The following is a 24,973-nucleotide window of genomic DNA, read 5'->3' as shown; positions in this document are numbered from 1 at the left end:
TGACACTTTGTGTACCTGATACAGAGTACAGGGGGTGCCTCAGGCTGCAGACTACCTTCTGGTAGCAAAGAAGGTCTATGGATATGAGGCCAGTTTGCTGCCATAACTTGGTAGACCATCTGTTTTGTGGTGCTTTGCAACTTGAAATCTTGTCAGATAATAATGTTCACCATTTTTCCTGTGGAGGAGGGGAGCTTGTGAGTGGCCGGGTGGTGGCTCTGGCTTTCAGTGGGGGAGACATGACTGACCAACCACAGCCAGCATCCTCCCATTGGCCATCCTTCCCTTGGTACCATGACTGTAGGGTGAGATTCATCTCCATCCAGTGGCTGTTGCTCTCTTAGCTGTTAATTTTAAGGACTTCCTTGAATTACAAGTTCTTTCCTCAGCTCCCTGGGTGAAGTACTTTCTCACTGCTGGTCTCTGTTATTTCCTGGCGTGTACAGTGCACCAACAGCTTGAGGTATGCCCAGTGCAGACTGAGGCCCCCTTGTGGCTGAGTGTCTCAGGTGTGAACTGCAGTCAGAGGTGTAGGAAAGAGCCAGACTTAACATGTCGGCTCCCTTTTTTCCCTTAAAAGGTTGATAAAGATTTTATCCCTGGGCTGATGTACATCCGTGACAATGAAGCCACCTCAGAGGAGTTTGAGGCCATGAGCCTGCCCTTCACTGTGCCAAGTGCAAGTGGTCAGGACATCCAGCTGAGCTCCAAGTACACACACATCACCCTGGACAACCGTGCAGAGTATGTTCGGCTGGCAATAAACTACAGGTGTGTGGTCATCTATCCTCCATTGTTTTGATTCAGTAAATAGCAAAAATAGAAAACGGTTTGCTTGGATGGCTGCATTTTTCAGAAATATCATACAGTAAAATGCTAATGGATTTGTTTCCAACTGCTGCTGATCTGTAGTCATCAAAACTTGTTTTGTAATCCGAGTCCGAGTACTCATTATTGCCTGAGATTCCTGGCTCTGACTAGAATACCAAGGTGGATAGAATTGCCCTGTTTTGGGAGCTGTCCGAACAGAGATCACAGGGCCTTTTGGTGCCCATCTGTGTGATCTGTCAACACTCCTGGGCAGGACTGTGCCTGGCCCCTGCCTGGCCATCACACCAACATTCTGCATGGTTGCTGTGCGGCAGGTCCGCAACACCTGCCCTCCCAATATAGCTTTTGCTCATTGCTCCTTCCACCTGGCATTACAAGTCCATACAGTGTGGTCCTTGGGGACCTCATTCTCCAGAAGCACCTGGCCAGGTGTTGTGGTGAGACTGCATATTGGGTGGACTTTACTTGCTGAGTTCTGCTTGTGAGTGGTCCTGGCAACTGTGCTGTGCTGTCTCTCTGTGTTCATTTCTGCCTTGTGCCCTAACTCACCAGTCATGAGGGCCACAGTATCTGCTTCCAGAGGGTTCTTACTGTTGGTGCTCTGGAGCCTGGTTCTCTGATTATGCATATCTAATTCTGGCTCCTTCCTGGGTGTGCAATAAATATTAAGAATTGTGTCTTGGAAGCTGTAGGTAGTTTTTAAAATTATTTTCTATGTGCCAGTGTAGCTGCACTCAGAATGTGATGCCATTTCTATAAGATGCATACCTTGGTCATCTGTGTGGTAAGTCTTGGTATAAGCAGGACAAGATCTGTGTTACCAAAGATAGAAAGGCAAAGTGATTTTTCTCTTTCAGACTCCATGAATTTGATGAGCAGGTGGCTGCTGTTCGGGAGGGAATGGCCCGAGTTGTGCCTGTCCCCCTTCTTTCTCTGTTCACTGGATATGAATTGGAGACAATGGTATGCCCCTAAGTGCTACTGCCCTGGAACTGCCTTTTGCATATTGAGTCACCAAATCAGTGCCACTAGTTAATGTCTTGATTAAATCTTGCCCATAATTTACATCTGAAGTAGCTCATGCCTGTTGAATGAAGTGAAAACATGTTCAGGAAGCTGGTGTTCCCTGCCTGCCTCTTTCCCTCCCTCGCAGCTATCACCCCACACCAGGGTGGAGCACAGGGTCAAGTGCACATCCATCTGAACACACAGGACCTATCTTCCCAGCCATCCACTCCAGCTCTCACACCCATCCTGCCCCAAACGAGCCTTGGTAGAAAGAAAGAATGATTGACTCTGTACTGAAGTGAAGAGTGAAAAGTGTCAACCATCCCTGACAGTGTGTCCTTCTGCAGGTGTGTGGCAGCCCAGATATCCCTCTGCATCTTTTAAAGTCGGTGGCAACATACAAAGGGATCGAGCCTTCTGCATCCCTGATCCAGTGGTTCTGGGAGGTGATGGAGTCCTTCTCCAACACAGAGCGTTCCCTCTTCCTTCGCTTTGTGTGGGGCCGGACGAGACTGCCCAGGACCATCGCAGACTTCCGGGGCAGAGACTTTGTCATCCAGGTGCGGTTCCTCCACATCTTGTGGTGTCAGCTGAGGGGGCATGCTCCTTGCACACGATCGTACAGCAGATTAGAAATGGGATTCTCATGTTATATGGTTTTTCTTTCTTCCTGGGAACAATAATGAAAAGCACACCAAACTTCTTTGATTTGATCACTCAGAATTTTATGACTACAGGATTTAGGTCTCACTTTCTACTTCTGGAAAATTTATCTGGCCACCACAAGAAGATACTGCTATTATGTTAGCATATTTGAGATTTTGAGCACACATGTCATTTAAAGCATATGTCTGATTCTCTGGTTGAATTAGGTAAATTAAGTAATGTTGCTTACTGAGAAAAATAAGAGCACCATCAGACTGAGAGCAGGAGTTTTGCTTTGATTTCTAACTCGGTGATCTGATGGCCGGAAATAGGCTCCATTTATCTTCCAGGTCATGGGGACTCAGCTGCCCTCTCTCTCCCTCCTCCATCCTGAGGCACTGAGTATGACTTTCCAGGTAGCAATACCATGGGAGTGGGGAGCTTCCTCAGAGGGCAGATTGGGGTGGAGGGTCCATTCTCTCTGCATGCTTGGAAGGATTTGGGGATGGGTTCCTTCCTGAGCATAGCCTGACTCCAGTCTCTGGCCAGGGTTGCAAAAATAGTTGGAGATCTTTGAAAACACATGTAGTTTTTCTCTCCTAAGGTGGGTAATTACTGGATTTCATCCACATGTCTTGCTGGCTTCATAATATCATATCTGTAGTAATTGAAAGGGGGCTAATGGTTCAAGGAGAATTCCCCATGTAAGTGGGTGCTGAGGACGTGCCTTCTGCCTGCCTTGTGCCAGGCCCTTTTTACAGCACTGATTTGTCAAAAGTAGTTGTCACAGTAACCAATTGCTATTTTTGACCATAAGTCCTAGGAATTATTGAGCTGTTCCTTTTAATTTCTAAAATTGACTATAGAGTATATGTTTTCTGATATTTTGTTACTCTTAGCCAAAAATGTTATGATTTTTGTGAGGGTCAAGAATCTAATGAACATAATAAAATACATTTGCAGTTTTATCTGTCCTTGCACACCATCTCTGATTATTTAACATTTTTTCATCAATAGGTATTGGATAAATACAACCCTCCTGACCACTTCCTTCCTGAGTCCTACACCTGCTTCTTTTTGCTGAAGTTGCCTAGGTATTCCTGTAAGCAGGTGCTGGAGGAGAAGCTGAAATATGCCATCCACTTTTGCAAATCAATAGACACAGATGATTACGCTCGCATAGCCCTTACGGGAGAGCCGGCTGCCGATGACAGTAGTGACGACTCGGAGAACGAGGATGTGGATTCATTTGCTTCAGACTCTACACAGGATTATTTAACAGGACACTGAGATAGAGAAATGCCATTCATCGCAAGACACCACGAGACTGAGCAAGAAGGCAGAGCACTACAGTTTAGAGTGCTGGAGGTATAATGTATTTGATGAGAAATATTAGGTCTCTAAAATGCATGGGGGTGGGCAGGGAGACTGATCGCTGGTGATTGAACAATGAATGGAATAATGATTGGGAAATCAGCCCTTGCACGAGGGGCACTATGTGGACACTAACATTTATTTTTGAGACTTAAAAGGGTCTTCTCACCCATAATGCTGCATTACATGTAGGACTTCTGTGTTTACTACAGTGTGTAAATGTTATATAAATACTGAATTGCAGCATCCCAAAAATGAATAAAAAGCCTTTTTACTTGTGGGTGCAATAGACTGTGTTTTTTTTCTTTTTTTTCTTTTTTTTTCTTTTCAAGTGTTGTGCGTTGTCTTGATTGTACATTGGAAATACTGTGTAATGATTAAATCGTATTATAAATACTTCAATTAATATTACCCTGAATTTGTTTATTAAAAGTTTTTTGAACATTAAATGATCAGTATTACTTGAATGCATCCAGAGATTATTTAAATCAAAACCAAAATAAAAAGGCCATTGGTCTCCCTCTTCTCCCTAGGTGCACATTTTAACATATGCGGTATGTAACTTGAATTGAGGCCTTTCTGTGAGCAGTATCTATGATAGAAGGTATACTATATATAATGTTTGTGTCTTGTATATCCCTAAATTTTAATTCCCTATGAATAAAATATCTGTCACAAAATTATAAGCTGAACTTTCTTACCTGGTTAGACTAGCACTTGGTGATGTGCTACAACCAAAAAGTAGTCTTTGATATAGCATTAGTTAAAGCCATTCCAATCTAGGTTAGACTTTTTTGCTTACAAAAACCAAAGTCACTCTGGTGATAAAGGAGGAATGGGTATTAGGAGAAAGGAAAGTTTCAAGAGGAGTGGCTGGCATTGGGAGCTGGGGACCAGGAGCCTTCAGGATCCATTCCCCTGTCCTGCACCCCACCTGTCCTGGTTCCCATTCCCATCTGCCTGGGGTCAGGGGTGTGTTTCTGGTCTAGCCAGCCATGGGGTACTATTTGAGGTGCTTGGTCTAGGGTTGTGTATATGGCAGGTTCCCTGCAAAGGGAAGGACAGAATAGGGTATGAAAGTTGGCCGACGGGTCTGGTGCACTAGAACTTGAGGTAAACTAGATGTAGGCAAAAGGAGGTATTGTATGTTGGGAGATGATTTCTTTATTCTGGGATACAACATTTTGCATTAGAAAATCCAAAGAGGAAGTTTTTCCAGGAATTTATCCATGATCAAATTGATGAATGCCCAGATTAGTCTTTTATTTTTAACTCAGCTCAAAATCTCCATAATCTGCAAGGTATTTTTTAAATCACCCCCAAAGTCAGTGGCATACAAGATGCAGCATTTATTTCTCTCATGCATCTGGGTTGGCTAGTCTTGGCTGAATGGCTCTAGACAACAGGTAAGGTAGGGCTCTGCTTCACAGATCTTTCTGACTGTCCAGGGCAAGAGAACAAGTGAAAACAGGTGAGGCCTATGCTCAGAACTGAACTTTCACCTCCATCCACATTCTGTGGGCCAAAGCCAACCAACTATGTGGCCAACCCCAAAACCAGTGGGCTGACAAATGTCTTTTGCCTATAGAATAGCAGTTCTCAGAAAAGTCTTGTTTGAGGATCCCTCGGGTTCCCTTTCATGGTGTCCCAGGAGGTCTTCCCTTTTCCAGCTATATATCTGCATGAGGCCAAATTTTCTTTATATCCTTCAACCAAAACTATATTGTAATATATGGATGGCAGAAGCAGAAATGGGATTCCAGGTATCTTCTCATAAGCCAGATAGTAAAACAGATTAACATGTTTAATACCATTTGTCCCACTAAATTTTGTAGTTTTGGAAAATAATTTTTCAGAATAGTATTCATGTTAATAAGTAGTGGGTTTGTTTTTTTTTTCAATATGTGAAATTTATTGTCAAATTGGTTTCCATACAACACCCAGTGCTCATCCCAAAAGGTGCCCTCCTCAATACCCATCACCCACTCTCCCCTCCCTCCCACCCCCCACCAACCCTCAGTTTGTTCTCAGTTTTTAACAGTCTCCTATGCTTTGGCTCTCTCCCACTCTAACCTCTTTTTTTTTTTTTTTTCCCTTCCCCTCCCCCATGGGTTTCTGTTAAGTTTCTCAGGATCCACATAAGAATTAAAACATATGGTATCTTTCTCTGTATGGCTTATTTCACTTAGCATAACACTCTCCAGTTCCGGGTTTGTTTTCTTTTAAAATGAATGAATATTTTAAAACTTTTTAGTTTTAATTTCCAACATGGTAACAATTGATAGATAGAACCTGGATCAAAATTAGTGAATGAAAAAGGGTTCTGAGTCAAACTGCTGCAGAGGAGGGAACTGCAAAGTCATGACCAGAAGTGTGGTCCAGAGATGTGCAAACAGATTGGGTAGCCATACCTTCTACCACACTGGCTTTGTCTTTGCTGGGTTTGCACTGTTCAGAAGAACTTGTTTAAGACCTACTTGTTATGAGCTCTTTTTCTTTAACTTAGGAAATAGTGGAGGATTATCTATTTCCTATTTTTGTACTATTCCACTAAAAAAAAAAAAAATAGGGACTTTGATTTTTTTTAGGAAGAGTTTCATTTTTGTCCAAGACAAATTTCTAAGACAGTTACAGATCCTCTTCAATTTAATCTCTTTCTCTTATTTATGAAGCCTAAAGTTATAGTTCATTTTTTTAATGATAAACACTAAAATAAATAATTTTGTGAGAGAGAATGTGAGTGTGTGTGCACGTGCAAATGTTCAGGGGAGAGGCAGAGAGAGAGAATCCCAGGCAGGCTGTGCACTGTCAGCACAGCGCCTGATGCAGGGCTCAAACCCATAAACCTTGAGATCAAGAGCCGGACACTCCACCGACTGAGTGACACAAGTGTCCCATAAAGTTATAATTCATTTTGGCAGACTGAAATTAGTACAGCAGAACCTATGGAAGGATAAACTGTAGGAAAGACAGACCCATCCATGCTAGGAGTGAAAATCCTCAGTCACTGATAAAGACTACTTAATTTTATTGGCAGATTCCATCAACGTTTTGAATTGTGGATTAATCCTTTCTGAGGCATAAAGTTGGTGTGATACATCATGTTTGTTTTTCTACCAATAAAAATGGTAATGGGTGTGCATTTACAATGCATATGAAGCTACATCTGCTTAGATTTATAAAAACTTAATATGATGCCTGACACCAATGTTCACACTTAGAATCCGTGACAAATTCTTTTTGGTTTTCTAAGCATGGAGCATCTCCAGTATTGTCCCCCAGGGCCTGATAGCCTTCCCTTCCCTAGTGCTTGCTCAAGGGGCTGTCAGCCTCTTGTGCCTTTGTTTGAACTTACGTACCCTCCACACAGCCACATGACCAGCTGCCTTGCTCTGCAGTTTTTCATTTGGTACACCCCATCTTTTAAAGCCCAAGTACAAGCTCCAGGAGCTGGGATCAGTTTCCTTTAGCATGTCCCAGCGCTGGGACCAGGCCTGAGTGAAGAGCAGTGCAGGGTGGTGTGGAGTGGGTAGCCTCTGCTCTGCCACTTGATCTATGACCTCAGAAGTGGCTGCTGGCTCTGTGTTGTTGCTGGACACTGGACCCAAGTCTGACAGGTCCACTTCTGGAAGACACATCTTACCATCTATAAATGGCAGCCCTTGCCCTAGTGGCTGTTTGAATGCTAGAGAACGTAGAGACAGTACCTAGCTGACAGGTGTTCAACAATGAGCGCTAAGGAAGGTTATTAATTTTCACCAGCATAGAATACTACTGTCCAGCATCAGGGTGACCACTGGTTTCTGAGGTTGTTAGAAACATCTGGGTTGACTAGAAATTGGCATACCAGAGAGAGCTTCCTAAGTCCATGTACATGTGAATTGTCTTGACTTGCAAAACTAGCCAGATACTTTCTTTTGGGAACAGTGGAAGAGAAGGGAGAAGTCTGAGGTATAGGTGACCTAGCCTGGTCTTTCATATGCTAGCTGTTCACATATGTACCAGGCACTGGGGTTGAGGCCTTCTCCAGGCTGGGTCTGATGGCTGGAGCAGCTAGGGAACATGGAGTGTGACACCCCTGGGGTTTCAGTCTGCTCTGTGGATTAGGGTCTTCTGATCCTTCCTATCTCTCAGTCTCAGTACAACTCAGACTTTAGCACTGACAAGGCTGATTAATCACTCCTTTTTTGTAGGTAAATACTTTATAGCAAGTGTCTCTGATAGGGTATGTCTCTTGGAAATCCCAATGGGCTTAGTAAGAAGGCCATGTATCGTGAATCTTGGGTGTGGATGGGCTGGGGATACAGCTCCTTTTGTGGGTCCATCTGCCCTGGGAGCCTAGGCTCTGTTCTGTCAGAGCTCAAGGGTGCCAGGCAGGCTGGCCAGGGCTCATGCCCAAGACTGCAGGAATAGGCCATGAGGGTTACCCACTCCTGCCCTGTACTAGCCCTAGGTCCTTCCAACCACAGGGCTGCCTACAGTGAACCTCTGCCTCTTTGTGAATCAAAAAGGGAGTCCATGACCATGGGACTTCTACCCCTTGAGGGGCGCATCTGAGACTAACGTGGCCATGGCAGTGTCCAGGGTTACCTGGTTACCCCACCACCCCACACTGGCTGGGCAGTCTAACATTGCTCTCAGGAGGCACAGGTAATGTTCCTGTGGTACCACTCCGTCCTGGGTGCAGGCTGCATGAGGTGAGTCCCTGAGCCGTCTGCTTGAGTGCAGGGACATGCAGGGAGCACAGGAGATTTGAGAACTGGTTCTACCAACCCTGCTATACTGTGGGGTCTTTTGGCCTGTGGATAGGTGAGCTCTACTGTATGCAACATATGCCACACACTATAAATGCTGCCATCAGGCTGAGAGTAGTCCCTGGCCTCCTGCACTTGCTCTTGTTGGCATGTCATGGTGGTCACAGGCATTTGGTGTCTCTCTTGTCCTTACAAAATTATTTTTGTGTCATTGCTGTTACCTCAGCCTCAGCTTTGCACCCTGTTGTGTATGTGCATGCCCAGTGGAGGCACCCGTGCCCAGGGCCCCTTAGTATCACTCCTCCTTTAGTTGGCTTGGATGGAAAGAGGCCCTTAGAGGGAGGGACCATTATTTCTCAAAGCAGTAACATCCCAGTCTCAGTGCAGGGTACAGAAAAACCTGTAGTTGGCACATTGGTCCTAGTGAAGAGGGCACAAATGCAGGACTCTGGGCATTTCCTTTCTGCCTCACCAGGGCTGGAGTAGGCTAGACCTACTGCTGGCAGTGAGTCTCAAGGACACCGTCCTCATGGGTGAGCAGGTGTGAGGAGCAGGCCCTTCTCTGCTGCAGGGAGCTCTACCTGGTGAGCCTCATCCCAGCCACTTTTCAAAGGTTTTTTTCCCCTGTATACAATGGGATCTGCACAATGAATTTTCCTCTAGATCATTACATTATAAAATAGACTTTTATTAGAGCAATTTTATATTTACAGCAAAATTGAGCAGAAGGTGCAGAGATTTCCCATATACCCCTTATTCTCACACATGCATTGCCCCCACCAGAGTGGTACATTTGTTGCAACCAATGAATTTACCATTGCGGTATCACATAGAAAGATCTTTTGTGCTCTACTTACTTATCTCTCCCTCCCCCAAACCCCTGATCTTTTCACTGTCTCCATAGTTTTGCCTTTTCCAGAGTGGAATCTTTTTAGATTGGTGTCTTTCACTTAGCAATGAATTTAAGATTCCTTCATGTTTTTTCATGGCTTGATAGCTCCTTTCTTTTTAGTGCTGAATAATATTCCATTGTCTGAATGTACCAGTTTATTTATGCATTCATCCACTGAAGAACATCTTGGTTGCTTCTAAGTTTTGACAACTATGAATAAAGCTGCTGTAAATATCTGTGTGCAGGTTTCTGTGTAAATGTAAGTTTTGAACTCCCTTGGGTAAGTAGCAAGGAATGCAACTGCTGGATCATATGGTAAGAGTATGTTTAGTTTTGTAAGAAGCTGCCAAATTGCTTTCCAAAGTGGCTGTGCCATTTTGCATTCCCACCAGCAGTGAGAGTTCCGGTTGCTCTACAGCTCATTACATATTAAAATGCCTTTAAAGTGCAGACTTGAAGGGGTTCCTGAGTGGTTCGGTCAATTCGCTCTTGATTTTCGCTCAGGTCATGATCTCCTGGTTTATGAGATTAAGCCCCAATGCCAGGCTCTGAGCTGATAGTGTGGACCCTGCTTGGGATTGTCTCTCTCCCTCTCCCTTCCCCTCTCCCACTTAGTCCCCCCCCCCCCCCACCATGCCTCTAAGTAAAAGAATAAAGTACAGACTTGAATCCCAAGATTCCTCCCATTGCTTGCATCATGACTTCATTGTTTCCTTGCTACATCCTTGGCTAGGATGCGGTCTGTGGCAATTTAAACATGGCTCTAATGTTCTTTGACATTTTTCCCATCAAGAACTGGAGACTGTGTCCTTTTCCTTGAATCTGGCCTCATGACTGCTTTACCAATGGAGTATGATGGAAGTGACACTGGCCAGTCCAGGGTTCAGGGCTGAAGGAACTGGCAGCTTCCAATTCCCGTCCCTTAGGCCCCAGCCACCATGCTGTGAGCAAGTCCAAGAGTCAGGGCAGAAGCCACATGGCAGGGCAGGCAGTTTCACAACAGAAGTGAGTGAGGTCACCTCCAGATGCTTCCATTCCCCAGTCTCAAGTTGCTTCCTGCCTTTGTGCCACCTTGACTGTACTGGAGCCCAGATGAACTATTTCCACTGTGCCTTTCTGAGTTCCAAGACCCATGGCATCTGGGAGCATGATAAATGGTTGCTATTTTTTACCACTAAACTTGGGGTGGTTTGTTACACAGCAGTAGATAAAGAAAACCCATGTGAGTCTGCATTTGATTTTTCTTCTTTCTTAGGTCACTCTTTGGGCTGGGCTAAGAGACAGAAAAGGAAATTGCCCTGGCTGTCTGCCCAGTGTCCCCTCTCTCCTACATCTTTTAGGAGTCAGTGCACAGGCTGGGAAAATTGAACTACCTGTGGGCAGCAGTGGAGAAACAGGATGTGTAGCCTATGCAGTCAGAGCAGGCAAAGGCTGGTGGCCAGAGAGGCCTGCACAGTGGGTGGTCACAGGGACCTCTGAGAGAAGGTGGGATTTCCAAAGGGGAGTTGCAGACAGGTTTCCATGTGAAGTGGGGCTGGAGGACTGGGATGGAGATCACTCTGAGTCACACCTATCTGTTGAGGGTGAGAAGCCAGGGGCACTTCACTGGATCACCCACAAAGGCAGAAAATATGTACATCTGCACATCCATATAAAACTCACCACTACTTATATAATGTAAGCAAAGGGATTTTATTACAGGTATATTGGAATTTATACATTCAAGTACTGCATACTATTTTTTAAAATTTTTATTTATTTTTAAGAGAGAGAGAGAGAGCATGTGCAAGCAGGGGAGGGGCAGAGAGAGATGGAGACATAATCTGAAGCAGGATCCAGGCTCTGAGCTGTCAGCACAGAGTCCAATGTGGGGCTCGAACTCACAACCCCTGAGATCATGACCTGAGCCAAAGTCGGACACTTAACTGACTGAGTCACCCAGGCGCCCCTCAAGTACTGTGTATACTTGAAAATAGCAAGTCAGATTCCAATGATACTGCTCTCTGCTAAGAATATTTAGAAATTCCCTATTTTGGAATTTCCCTTGGTGAAATCTTCTTGCCCAGCTCAGGAATCACATCATTTCTGACATTGTCCCCAATCACTTCTGACTGAAGAAATCAGAACCTCTCCACAGTACAGCACCGGCACCATGAATTATGCTGCAGGTTTCCAGTAACATTATCTGCATCCAATCCTCATTCTTAACTGCCTGAAAGGAACGCTGAATTGGACCTGGCTTCAACAACCAAGAGGATGGGCTGGCAATAACTGAGGAGCCCAGAGATGGAAAGCTTGACTCCTGTTCCAGTGTGGAAACCTGTACTGTGGGGGCTTTGTTGCCATGTGGGATGGGACATGTAGATGCCAATCTCTATCAGGGGTGGGATTTCCTCCATAATTTAGGCCACATGCACCCACTCCTGGAGCAGGGGTAGTTGATCCCACCACAGACATTAGGGGCTTATGATGAGGGAGTGAGAAGGAAGCATGCAGTCAGCCCTGCTCTCCAGGCTTAGAGTCAGTAGGTGGACATTAGTAACACAGGCACTAGGCACCATGTGTTTGGCCATGGTTGTCCTCCTAATGCTTCATGATCCTCCTTTGGACCTACTGGCCTGCACATCAAGGTTCCTCGGGTGTGGATACCATTCTGTAAGGGTGGGAGCAACCCAGAACCTTCCAACCATTCAGAGTGCCTGCACATTCATGCTCTGGGCTCCCCACCCCCCTTGATACTTTCTATCCTGTATTGGTGTTTCTTGAGGCATTGGAGGAGAATGTGCAGGCTCAGGGATGAGCATGGATGAGCCAGCATTTCTGCTGTGTTCACAGGCTCTGTAGTGCCCTGCCCCATGTGGATGGAGTCACCAGGCACAGCATATATGAACTGTGTCCACACCCAACGTGTGTAGTGATATGATCTGAAGTGTCTGAAATGCCGTACTGGACCTTACTGTAGAGAACTTGGGCTCTCTGGTGGTTGTGGCCAGCTTGGGGACTGCAGTGTGACAGTGCCCACCATGCTCTAGGAGACCCAGAGGCTCTTTGGATCCCTGGTGTCTGCTCCTGGGTAGTCTGACCACACTATGTCCTATGCAACATGCTTGTTATAAAGTCTGTGCCTCCCAAATACCTAGCATAGCCAGACTCCATGAAGAAACAATTCTCCCAGAGAGGTTTAAAGAGACATTTTCCAGAAAGAGAACTTTTGGGTTTTGCCTGTTACATGGTGGAGGACCCAAGAGCCTCTAACTTCCTGCCAATCCTTGGGCAGTGCTTGGGGTGGGGTGAAGTGGGGCTAAGATCCCACTCGAGCTGCCTGGCCCACTGCAGGCCTGGGTGTCTGTGTCTGTGTAGTTTATGTGTTTGTGTATGTGGCTCTATGTGTCTTGAGTGTGTCTGTGCATGGGTGTTGGTGTGTGTAGTTATGTGGCTCTCTGTGTGTCTATTTATATTTCTGTATTTCTGTGTGTGTCCCTGTTTCTGTGTGTGGTTAATGTGTGTATAGTGTATGCTTGTGATATGTGTGTCTCTGTGTGTGTGTCTTTGTAGTTTGTGTTCTGTATGTGCGTGTGTCTATATGCGTGCCTGTATTTCCTTGTGTGTTTGTGTCAGTATGTAGTTTATGTGTCTATGTGTGTGTAGTGTTTGTGTGGTGGGCTGGTGGCCATTTGTATACTTATCTGTATCTGTGTTTAGCTTTATGTGCCTGTGTGTTCTATTTGTACGTCTGATGCATCATGCATGAGTTTGTGTGTCTCTGTTTATGTTTCTTTGTGTGTGTTGTATGGGAGAAAGGGTGAGCCTTCTACAAATGTAACATTGACCACAGCCCAAGGCTTGAGGGGGAACAGGCAATGAGAAAATAAGAGGAATCTGGTCAGGTTTATCAGTTCTAGCTGAGAACTCTTAAAATGCAGGAGAAAAAAAAGGAAGCAAAATATGCACTCAGTTTATGTTTTTCCCAAATCTTGTTCACAGGAAAAAACCTGTTACAAGTACTTGGCTACCTTCTATAAACTAGACCCTGGGATAGGCACAGCAAGCAGACTGTCCGCTTTCAGAGAGGGTCCGGCCTTCTACATTTTCTGCATTTTTTCCCCCTCCAATCCCGATGGGTCTTCCATAGCTCTTGGGGCGAGGGAGCCCTCTCCTCCTCTCCGGGGCAGGCTGCCCTGGGTCTGGGGGAGTCTTCCAGAGGTGCCGTCTGTGGGAGTGGCCAGACCGGGAGGTGCGGAGGAGGGCTCGCCCCGCCCCCGCGGTGCCCACGCCCGCATCCAGTCCCAGCAGAGTTTTCCTTAGCTCTCCACTCACCGTTCGGGAGCTATCAGTTTGTATCTTACAACTTCACTTTTGGAGAAAGATCAAGTCGTCAGGCCAGTGGGGAGAGAGGACGTGAGGAGCTAACCTGTCTGTTCTGGGAAGCAGGTAGGGTTTTAAAAAGCCTGTGTTGAGTCGTTGCTTTATGGAGGGGAAAATGAGTAGCTGGTGTGAGCACAGGGCGCTCATTACCACACCAGGCATTTTCTAGATTTAACGGGAGCCGCTCAATGAGAGGCAAGTTCCCAGGACAAACCGGGCCCCTCACCCCGGGGTGGCCCATGGGGATACTGAGGGGCGTTTGGACGTGTTCAGACAGCGAATGTTCTGCTTGAACTGCAGGGCGGCATCTGCTCCCACTGCTGGCTTCACACACGTGAGCGCTAGTCAGGCGTTTCTGTGGAATGCGCCGGCGGGGTGGGGGGGGGGGGGGAGGGTGCGGTGGGGGTGGGGGAAAGCATTAAATCCCCCAGAGCCTCTTCTTTTCACTCTGACCACACACAGCGGAATAAATGGATTGGCTGTCGCTAGCTCGTTCCAAGGATATGGATAGTAAGCACAAGCTTCCCTGTGTGGATATTCTTGGGGTTACAGACCCAGGCCTGCCTGGGCCAGGTGCCTAGCCTTCCACCACACAGAACTGGCTGCTCCTGAAGTTCCGCAGGTGATCCTTTGAGCACTTCGGGGATGTGACAACTCCACAATATGCAGTGATTCTGAGGGAAAGCAAACAGGAGGCTGTTGTCAGTTGTTAGCAATTATCTCCTGAATACAAGGCAGTCCACTGTTACCTAAACCACCTAGGAAATACAGTTCCTGAATTTGCTTATAGGAGTTGGCATGGAGTCTGCTGTCCAGGCACCTGGGGCAGTGCCTGCTATCCAGGTCCTTGGAGTAGGACTTGTGGGGGCTGGGAGCTTCACTGCTTCTGGTGATACCAACTCACATAATTGCTAATGAAGATTAAATCTCATTGAAAACAACAGAGGTGAAAGCTCTAGGTAAACCATGAAGGACTGAACAAAAACTGTTTGTTATTGCAATTTAGTTTACAAACATTTGAGTGCAGTTGTTCATATCAGATGTAAAGTGCAAGTGATTTAGGAACATAAGTTTTATTATACTGATGAAAAGCAAATACTGATACTGTTTTTATTCTTGAAAAAGGTCATGGCACCTTTGAAGTTAGCTGAGGTCTGAGGAACATCAGGAATTTACAGAGGAAAGAAAAGCCCTGTCTGGAGATTTAGCAGTACCCACACCTGGGACACCTGGGAAAGGTTTTAAGCCGGAGGACACATAGTCTGATGTGTATTTTGGAAAGATCACTGTGGTTGGGTGGTAGGTAGCTGAGTCTTGCCCACTGAGAGGTAGCTGCACAACCAGGGCAGTGGTAGGGGACACTTCATAGGTAAAGGGTCTGCAGGGTGAGGACAGTTCTCAGGCTCTGGGTTTGTGATGAGTGCATCTAGAAGGATGCTGGACATCAGGGGAGACAAGAAGGCAGCTGCACGCAGTGATCTAGGCTGCAGAGGGGAGCTTGGGAGCATTGCCTGTCCACTAGTGAGATCTAAGCCTTTTGGGAGAGGGAGAGGAGTAGGGCCTTTTAACTCTGGGGTTAGTTGGGGAATGGTGGGGATAGGGTGGGGAGGATTTGGCTTGCAATGGAAACATGAAAGGCCCGAAAAGGGGGAGGACAACCTAGAGGCTGGAGGCCCAGAAGAGGCGGCCTGTGTACACAGGAAGGGGAGAGCCTTTCGGGGAGTTTTCAATCTTTCCTATATATTGGAAAATAGGAGAAGAGACCCCACACACCAGGTGTCTCTGGTTAGCTCCTGGGGGCAGCCCTACCACTTCGCAGAAGCACTTTCCTGTGCTTGAAAGCAGTCTCCTCTCGGCCAGTTGCCCACACACGGGGCACTATCCTAGTGGCCCAGGCCCTCGTGAGGTGGGGCCCGACTTGGTGGCCTGTGAGGCCACTCACTCTGCGATGAGGTCGGTGCTCTGGCCGCGCCCCAACCTGCTGTGCCCTGTGCAGCAGGAGGCGTGCTCTGAGAGAGAAGGGAGCGAGGACTCGGCCCAGCACGGGTCTCTCTCTCTCTCTCTCTCTCTTTTTTGACGGGCAAAGGACAGTTTCAAACTTGTTTGCAGGATGCGCGAAAAGTCAACAACACAGCGCCGCAGGAATAAGCGAAACAGCCTGGAGTGCAGGTAGAAGAGATGGATACTCCTTTGCCTGGGGGCTGGTGGCAGGGCCTGGCGTGAGAGGGTGTCCTGCCCAGGCAGGCAGGCGAGGGCAGGAGGCTGAGCACGGCGGCCCAGTTCCAGACTGCAGCGGGGATAGCGCCACTCCTGGAGACATTCAGAAGCGCACCCACTAGTTACCTTCCCTGGGCACAGCACGGGGAGAGCATAAAAGGGATTACAAACTATCCTGTTGGGTTGAATGTTCTAGAAACTTCTACCCAAATTCACATGTTGCAAACCCCATCTGAAGAGATACAGGGTCAGACTCTTGTGCCCTAGCCTGTTGTGCGGGTGGAGGCACAGCCCACTCTGCGCTACCCACCACAGACATATCTTCCTTTTCTCAGAGTGGACTGAGAAGTAGTCTGACCGGGGAGCTGGCCTTCACCAGCCTCCTCGCCCTAGGGGCTGTGCCTCTTTCCAGGCTTCATCAATTAGAAAGGTGCACTGGGCTCAAACTGCCGCAGCCTCGTCCCCACAGACAGCCACGCCTCTGTGGACACAGATCCTCCTACAGTCACACCTGGAGGCCTCAGCCAAGCAAATGCAAATACAGCATTTACCCTTCAGAGGCAGCCACACACCCCTGGAGACACAGCCATGTGGACAGCTCCACACTGACTGCGGAGCTTTGGGCCTCAGTAGTGCTTACCATGGAAAGGAACATTGGAAGATTCGAGTGTTTTTTTTTAGGACCTTGCACAAGAGGAGAAGATTAGCAGCCGAGCGGGTTATTTTCAATAACAAAGTTTTCACAGCAGCCAGTATACTTTTTTCTTTTTCTTTTTTCATTATTGTATTATGTCAAGTGATTAAAGAACTTGAAGAAAAGTGTTCTTAAAATTCACAAAGGTACTATATTCCAAATGATGTATATTGCTGCTACTGATTTACTGTAAAACCAACATGAGGATCGTCCTTCAGTAATTTAATTAGTTTAATTGGCATGCCTGTGCAGGGGAAGGCACCAGATCCTCAGAACGGGAGGTGCACAGGGTGTCAAAAAGATAGTTGTTGGACTGGGGTGCACGGAGGGCAGGTTCCTGGGACCCCTGTTCTCCTGTTGCTTCCTGCCCCTCATGCTCTGTCAGGCCATTTGCACCAAACTTGAGCTGTGCTCCATAAATGCCAACAAACCCTGCCATGCCCACAAAAGCCCGGCCAAGTTCTGTTAAGAGCCATTGGGGGTGCCCTGGCCTGGCTCTAGCATCTGGGAACACAGCTCCGCAGATCCCCGCCTTTCTTACATCTCAATTGTCTGATCATCGTCTCAGGCCCAGCAACCAACAACAACTGCTGGACCAAGTTGAGAAAGGCCCAAAGGCAGAATTCTGTTCTCTCCTCAACATTGGCAGGTATTGGAACGTGTGTCCTATGCCCTGCCCCTGTGCACTGAGCCTTGGCCTCCAGCCACTCTTGACCCAGAGCTATCCTCCCAATGAGCCCCTCCACCACATCACAGGCACATCTGTGGGAGGAGCAGCGAGGCCAAATAGCACAACCTGAAGCAGGGTTGGTGAACTTCAGCTATGTCTCCAGGCAAGGCATGGGCAGAGTGTCAAGTCTGTGGCAGGACACACCAACAGGAGGAGGGCCTAGGTGGGCAGGGTCCTTTTAGGACCTGGAGGGATGGGGAAGTACTGCCACAAGGCTGCTGGGGAAGGGAGCAGAGCCAGAGGGCAGACCCAGGAGCTGCAAGATCCAGGTGTGAAGATAGGAACATTCCATGAGGTTTGAAATGTCAGCCACAATATCTACTTTTTTACAGAAGTTGGTGGCAGTTTGGTCAATTTGGTATGAATCTTGCTTAGAAGGAAAGGCCTGGGCTCAGCCATGGTGGAGGGCTGTCTGGAAGAGGGCCATAGCCCCTCTGTTACCACTCAGACCTCACGTAGTAGCTCTCCCACCCCAGCAGGTGCCTGCTGTGTCCTCTACCCCTGTTCAGGACACAGCTGCACCCAGAGGCTCAGGGATGTAGTTCTTCCCCTATTGACTGCAGATGTCTATTGTAGTCTGAGCTTAGCTCAGTGCTCAGGGTGGGCCCTTCTCTGTGGAGTCTTAAGGGGTGAGTCCCAGACATCTCTCTGCATGTCAGGCATATGGGGAGAGGCTAGGCTGAAACTGTGGGTTCAAGAGAAGAGCAGCCACAGGCTAGGGTGTTGGAGAGGGTTTTTTCCAGAGGTTAGTCTGTGGGCTAGCATGTTGGGAGGGCCCCCTCAGAGGATGGGCTGTGGGTTGGGATAGTGGAGGTGGGCATTCCTAGAGGATGGATAGTGGAATTGGGGGTTGGGGTCCTCATAGGACAGATTGTGAGCTGGGGAGTTGGAAGGTGCTGGGAAATTGAGAGTGGGCCATGGGCTAAGGTGTTGGGGTCCCTCCCAGAGGACAGTCTGTAGGACTGGAATGCTCCAGCCATCTAAATGAAAATTAATGACCAGGTGCAAGCAGGAGGGTTTGGGATGTGTTTAGAAGACCTGGATGAGAAACGTAAGAGAGGGACCTCTGGGTGAGCAGAAGCCTTTGTGATCCCAGAAGGTATCCAGAAAGTGAGCTGAACAAGAGCAGAGGCACTGGGAAGTTGCTGAGCCAGGGTACAGAGGAAGTTGTGGGTGGGAGACTCAGCAGAGAGCTAGTTGGGTCAAGAGATAGACCTCTCTCGAGAATGGCCAGTGTTTAAAGCTGAGACTAAGATCTCCTAGGGAGGGCAGGCCTCAGGTGAAGGCTGGGAATAGTGGAAAGAGCCAGCAAAGGAGAATGAGGAAGAGCAAGAGCCTCAGTTAACCCTGAGACTAAAAGGGAAGGCTGCTGAGAATCTGAGAAAGGGCCAGAGCTTAGATGTTATTGGAGGTGACCCTGACTAGATTGTTTTCCATCAGGTTGGGGGGACATGAGGTTGGTTGAAGTGGGTTCAGGAAAGAAAGGAGAAATGAATACGGTCTTGAGAAGTTTGCTCTAAAGGACAGGAGAGAAATTGGGCAGTGGCTAGAAACCTCTGTGAAGACAGATTAAAGTTTTTATTTTGAGGTAATTATAGATTTACATGTACCTTTTACCCATTTTCATCCAATGGTAACATCTTGCAAAATTATGGTACAATATCACAACCAGAATATTCACATTGACACAGTCAAGATACAGATATTCCATTATTGTGAGGACTCCTCATGTAGCCCTTTTATAACCACACCCACATCCCTTTTGCCTGTATCACTTGCTTTACACATGGCAACCACTAATCTGTTCTCCATCTCTATAACTTTGTTATTTCAAGAATGCCAAACATACAGAATCATACAATGTATAACCTTTTGGGATTTGCTTTTGTTTTTTTTTTTAACTCATTACTTTCACTCTGTAGTTTCATGCTAGTTGTTGTATATATCACTAGTTGTGCCTTTCTACTGATGAGTAGGATTCCATGGTATAGATGTACCACAATTCGGTTAACCACTCATCCGTGGACAGACATTTGGGTTGTTTCCAGTTTTGGATTATTATGGATAGAGCTGCTGTGAGCATTCATGTACAGGTTTTTGTGTGAATATATAAGTTTCATTTATCTGCTGGGATAAACGTCCAGGAGGGCAATCGCTAGGTTGTATGGTGGTTTTTTAAGAAACTGTCAAACTGCTTTCTAGAGGGTCTGCGCAGTTTTATATTCCCACCAGAAGTGTATGAGGGGTCCAGTCTCTGCATCCTCTGCCAGCATTTGCTGTTGTCTCTATTTTGTTCATTTTAGCTATTCTCATAGGTGTGTAGTGATATATCATAGTTTTAGTTTGCATTTCCCTAATGGCTAATGATGTTGAACATTTTCTCATGTGCTCATTTACTATCTGTATATCCTCCTAAGTGAAGTGACTCTTAATATCTGCACTTATTTGATATTTTTTAATTTTTAATTTTCCTTTCTGTTGAGTTTTGAGAATTCTTTATTATTATTATTATTTAGAAATATTTTTTAAAAATACCAGTATAGTTAACATATAGTGTTATATTAGTTTCAGATGTACGATACAGTGATTCAACAATTCCATACATCACCCAGTGCTCATCGGGACAAGTGCACTCCTTAATCTCCATCACCTGTTTCACCCCTCCCTCACGCCTCTCCCTTCTGGTAACCATCAGTTTGTTCTCAATAGTTAAGATTCTGTTTCTTGGTTTGTTTCTGTCCCTCATTTCCCCCCCTTTGTTCCCTTGTTTTGTTTCTTAAATTCTACATATGAGTGAAATCATAGTATTTGTCTTTCTCTGACTGACTTATTTCACTTAGCATATAATCTCTAGCTCCATCCATGTTGTTGCAAAGGGAAAATTTCATTTTTTTTAATGGTTGAATAACATTCTGTTGTATATATACTATTTTTTCTTTATCCATTCATCTATCCATTCATCACTTGGGCTATAATTTCTCTATTTTAAATAATACTGCTATAAACATCAGAGTTCATGTATTCCTTTGCATTAGTGTTTTTGTATTTGTTTTGTTAAATAACAAGTAATGTGATCCCTGGATCATAGGTTTGTTGTATTTTTAACTTTTTGAGGAACCTCCATACTGTTTTCCAGAGTGGAGTTTTCAGTTTGCATTCCCACCAACATGCAAGAGGGTTCTCCTTTCTCCACAGCCTCACCAACTCTTGCTGTTTCTTATGTTATTGATTTTAACCATTATGACAGGTGTGAGGTGACATCTTATTTTAGTTTTGATTTGTGTTTCCCTGATAGTGAGTGATGTTGAGCATCTTTTCATGTGTCTGTTGGCTGTCTGTATGTCTTCTTTGGAGAAATTTCTGCTCATGTCTTCTGCCTATTTTAAATTGGATAATTTGTTTTTGGGTGTTCAGTTTTATAAATTATTAATACACTTTGAATACTAATCCTTTATCATATATGTCTTTTGCAAAGTTCCAATTCTGTAGATTGCCTTTTGGTTTTGTTGATTGTTTCCTTTGCTGTGCAGAGGCTTTTTGTTTTGATATAGTTTATTTTCACTTTTATTTCCCTTGCCTCTGGAGACATATCTAGTAAAGTTGCTGTGGCCAAGGTCAAAGAGGTTGTTGCCTGCTTTCTTCTCTAGGATTTTATCTTATGTTTAGGTCTTTCATCCATTTTGAATTTATTTTTGTGTTTAGTTTTCTTTCCTCTTCTATATTTTGGAATAGTTTGAGAAGAATAAGTATTAACTGTTCTTTAAATGTTTAGTAGAGTTCACCTGTGAAGCTGTCTGGGTCTGGAATTTATTTGTTGGGAGTTTTTTGATTACTGATTCAGTCTCCTTGCTGGTAATTGGTCTATTCAAATTTTCTATTTCTTCCTGTTTCAGGTTTGGTGGGTAATATGTTTGTAGGAATTTATCCATTTTTTCTAGATTGTCTAATTTTTTGGCATATGGTTTTTAATAACATTCCCTTACAATTGTATTTCTGTGGTGTTGGTTTTTATTTCTCCTGTTTCATTTGTAATTTTATTTATTTGTGTCCTTCTGTTTTTTGATGAGTCTGGCTAGAAGTTTATGAATTTTCTTTAGCTTTTGAAAGAACCATCTCCTGGTTTCATTTATTTGTTCAAAAAAAATTTTTTTTAGTTTCTGTATCATTTGTTTCTGCTCTAATCTTTATTATGTCCTTCTTTCTGCTGTTTTTGGGTTTAGCAAACAAGTTCTTTCTCTAGCTTCTTTAGGTATAAGCTTAGGTTGTTTATTTGAGATTATTCTTCTTGAGGTGCCCTGTATTACTATAAACTTCCCTTTTTAGAACTGCTTTTGCTGCATCCCAGAGGTTTTGGACTGTTGTGTTTTTATTTTTTTCTGTTTACTTTTTGATTTCTTCTTTGATTTCTTAGTTAACCCATGTTATTTAAATTCCATGTATTTGTGGTCTTTTCAGGTTTTTTCTTGTGGTTGACTTCTAGTTTCATAGCACTGTGGTCAGAAAAGGTGCATGGTATGACTTCAGTCTTCTTGTATTTGTTTAGGCCTGTTTTGTGGCCTAATATGTGATCTATTCTGGAGAATGTTTCATGTGCACTTGAAAAGAATGTATATTCCGCTGTTTTAGGATGGAATGTTCTGAATATATCTGTTAAACCCATCTTCTCCAGTGTGTCATTCAGAGCCATTGTTTCCTTGTTGATTTTATCTTCAGATGATCTGTTCATTGATGTAAGTGTGGTGTTAAAGTCTCCTACTATTATTGTATTACTATCAATTAGTTCCTATATGTTTGTTATTAACTGTTTTATGTATTTGTTGTGTACATGTGGTCCTATGTATTTTATGTATTTGGGTGCACAAATATTTACAATTGTTATATCTTGGTGGATTGTCCCCTTTATAATTATATGGTGTCCTTCTTTGTTATTACAGTCTTTATTTTAAATATTTTGTCTGATGTAAGTATTGCTAATCTGGCTTTCTTTTGCTTTTGTTTTTGTTTTTAAATCTGGCTTTCTTTTTACATCTATTTGCATAATGAAAATTTCTTCATCCCCTCACTTTTAATCTGCAGGTGTCTTTGGGTCTAAAATGATTCTTTTGTAGGCAGCATATAGATAAGTCTTGTATTTTTATCCATTCTGTCACCCTATGTCTTTTTTTTAAAGTTTATTTATTTATTTTGAGTGAGAGAGAGGTGGGGGAAGAGGGACCAAGAGAGGGAGAGAGGGAGAATCCCAAGCAGTCTGCACTGTCAGTGCAGAGCCCGATGTGGGGCTCAGACCCACGAACCATGAAATCATGATCTGAGCTGAAATCAACAGACAGATGCTTAACCAACTAGCCACCCAGGCACCCCTGTCACCTTATGTCTTTTGATTAGAGTGTTTAGTCCACTTACATTTAAAGTGATTATTCCTGGGGGCACCTGGGTGGCTCAGTCGGTTGAGCATCTGACTTCGGCTCAGGTCATGATCTCATGGTTCATGGGTTCAAGCCCCATGTCGGGCTCTGTGCCAACAGCTCAGAGCCTGGAGCCTGCTTCGGATTCTGTGTCTCCCTCTCTCTCTGCTCCTCTCCTGCTTATGCTTTGTCTCTCTGTCTCTCAAAAATGAATAAATGTTAAAAAAGTTTAAAAAAAACTAAAAAAAGTAAAGTGATTATTCCTGGATATGTATTTATTGCCATTTTCTTACTTGTTTTGTGGTTATTTGTGAAGTTTTTTTTATGATCCTTTCTTGTTTCTTTTATGGTTTCCTGGTTTTCAATAATGATATATTTGAATTTCTTTTTCTTTATTCTTTGCATATCTATTAGTGTTTTTTGATTTATGATTATCATTAGGTTCATATATAAGATATTATGCATATGGCAGTCTATATTAAGTTGATTTCGCTTAAGTTTGAACCCATTTCTTTACTCCTCTCCTTCCCACGTTTTAGGTATATGGTGTCATATTTTACCTCCTTTTATTTTGTGAGTTCCTTGATTTTAACAGAAATATTCATTTTTTGTTTTTTGTTTTTGTGTTTGCTACTTTCATATTGTTACTTTTGGTTTTCCCTTTCCACTCAAAGAGTCCCCTTTAATATTTCTTTCAGGGCCAATTTAGTGGTCATGAACTCCTTTAGTTTTTGTTTGGGAAACTCTTCATCTCTGGTTCGATTGGCTGCATATTTTTCCCACTCAGCGTTTTGAATATATCATGTCATTCCTTCTGGCTTGCAAAGTTTCTGCTGAAAAGTCCACTCATTGCCATATGGGGTATATAACTGTCTTCTTTTGTCTTGCTGCTTTTAAATATTTTTATCACTACATTTTGCCATTGCAAAATGTTTTTGTGGATCTGCTTTTGTTGATTTTGTTGGGGGTTCTCTGTGCCTTCTGGATGTGGATATCTGTTTCCTTCCCCAGATAAGGGAAATTTTCAGCTATTATTTCTTCAAATAAATTTCAATAATAAAAAATAATTTTCTGCCCCCTTTCTCTCTCATCTTCTTCTGGGACTCTTATAATATGAATGTTATGTTTGATACTGAGTTCAAACGGAGTCACCGAGTTCCCTAAGTCTATTGCCATTTGTTTTTCATTTGTTCAGCCTGATTACTTTCTATTACTCTGTCTTCTAGGTCATTAATTCATTTTTTCTGCTTCTTCTGATATGCCCTGATTCGAGAGACTCCCCGAAAACAAACCACTAGAGTCCAGAGTCAAAGCCAAGCGGCAAGGGTCGTTTATTGCAGGTTCGAACCCGGTCCTCCGCGCACTCGTTGCCGGTGACGCTAAAAGGCCCCGAGCGAGGATCTTACAGCTTCTTTTATAGACAGGCACAAACAAGTTAGGGATTTTTCGCGGTTACAGAGCTGTTATTGGTTGACATTTAAATTTGAACACTCACCAGAACTTGATTGGTTCCCACCTTTAGGTCAGACCACAACCGGCACGCCCTAGCTGGTTTCAGGAACGGCGGGGGTGGGGGGCTGGGGGGGTGAGGGGGGTGGGGGGGTGGGGGGAGGCCTTTTCTTTGCAGTTGTGAGTACACCTGGTAATTTTTCTCTTAGTCTCTCACTTCCAGCCTGGTGTTCATTCCATCAAGCATGTCTCTCATTTTGTTTATTGAACTATTCATCTCTACTGTACTATTCCTTATCTCTGTATTAAAGGTTTTACTGATGTCTTCCACTTTTTTCTCAAGTTCAACAAGTGTCTTTATGATCAGTCCTTTAATTCTTTATGAGGCATATTACTTATATCTGTTTTGCTTAGATCTCTGACTATGGCCCTGTCATGTTCTTTCATTTTTTCAAATTCCTCTGTTTTCTCATTTTGTTTAAGTCTCTGTGCCTGTTTCTCTTAGTTAGGGAAGTCATCTCTGTCTCTGTTCTTGAGGGTAATGGCCTTATGGAGAAGAGGTCCTGTAGTGCCCTTGCAGTATAGTATCACCTGTTCCCAGGGCCTGTT

The 24,973-nt window shown here is 44.6% G+C and overlaps 2 protein-coding genes across 8 annotated transcripts in view; both read left to right on the top strand.

The window, feature by feature from the left end:
* Positions 1-4,145, top strand: part of HERC2 (HECT and RLD domain containing E3 ubiquitin protein ligase 2) — a 273,658-nt gene extending 269,513 nt beyond the window's left edge. For all 7 annotated transcript variants that reach the window (XM_045448942.1, XM_045448938.1, XM_045448941.1 and 4 more), the window contains 4 exons: positions 581-771; positions 1,689-1,794; positions 2,187-2,399; positions 3,502-4,145. In XM_045448942.1, the coding sequence (XP_045304898.1) occupies positions 581-771; positions 1,689-1,794; positions 2,187-2,399; positions 3,502-3,774 (783 nt within the window). In that variant the 3' untranslated portion in view covers positions 3,775-4,145. The remainder of the gene's footprint in view (positions 1-580; positions 772-1,688; positions 1,795-2,186; positions 2,400-3,501) is intronic.
* A 9,638-nt stretch (positions 4,146-13,783) lies between these two features.
* The window catches only part of OCA2 (OCA2 melanosomal transmembrane protein), a 504,847-nt gene continuing 493,657 nt past the window's right edge, over positions 13,784-24,973 (top strand). The window contains exon 1 of the mRNA XM_045448936.1: positions 13,784-13,935. The gene's annotated coding sequence lies outside the window, so the exon portion shown is untranslated. The remainder of the gene's footprint in view (positions 13,936-24,973) is intronic.

The sequence above is a fragment of the Leopardus geoffroyi genome, chromosome B3, assembly GCF_018350155.1.
Source record: "Leopardus geoffroyi isolate Oge1 chromosome B3, O.geoffroyi_Oge1_pat1.0, whole genome shotgun sequence".
Lineage (NCBI taxonomy): Eukaryota > Metazoa > Chordata > Mammalia > Carnivora > Felidae > Leopardus > Leopardus geoffroyi.
Note: the sequence above shows the minus strand (reverse complement) of the source record. Positions and strands in the feature narration are given on the sequence as shown.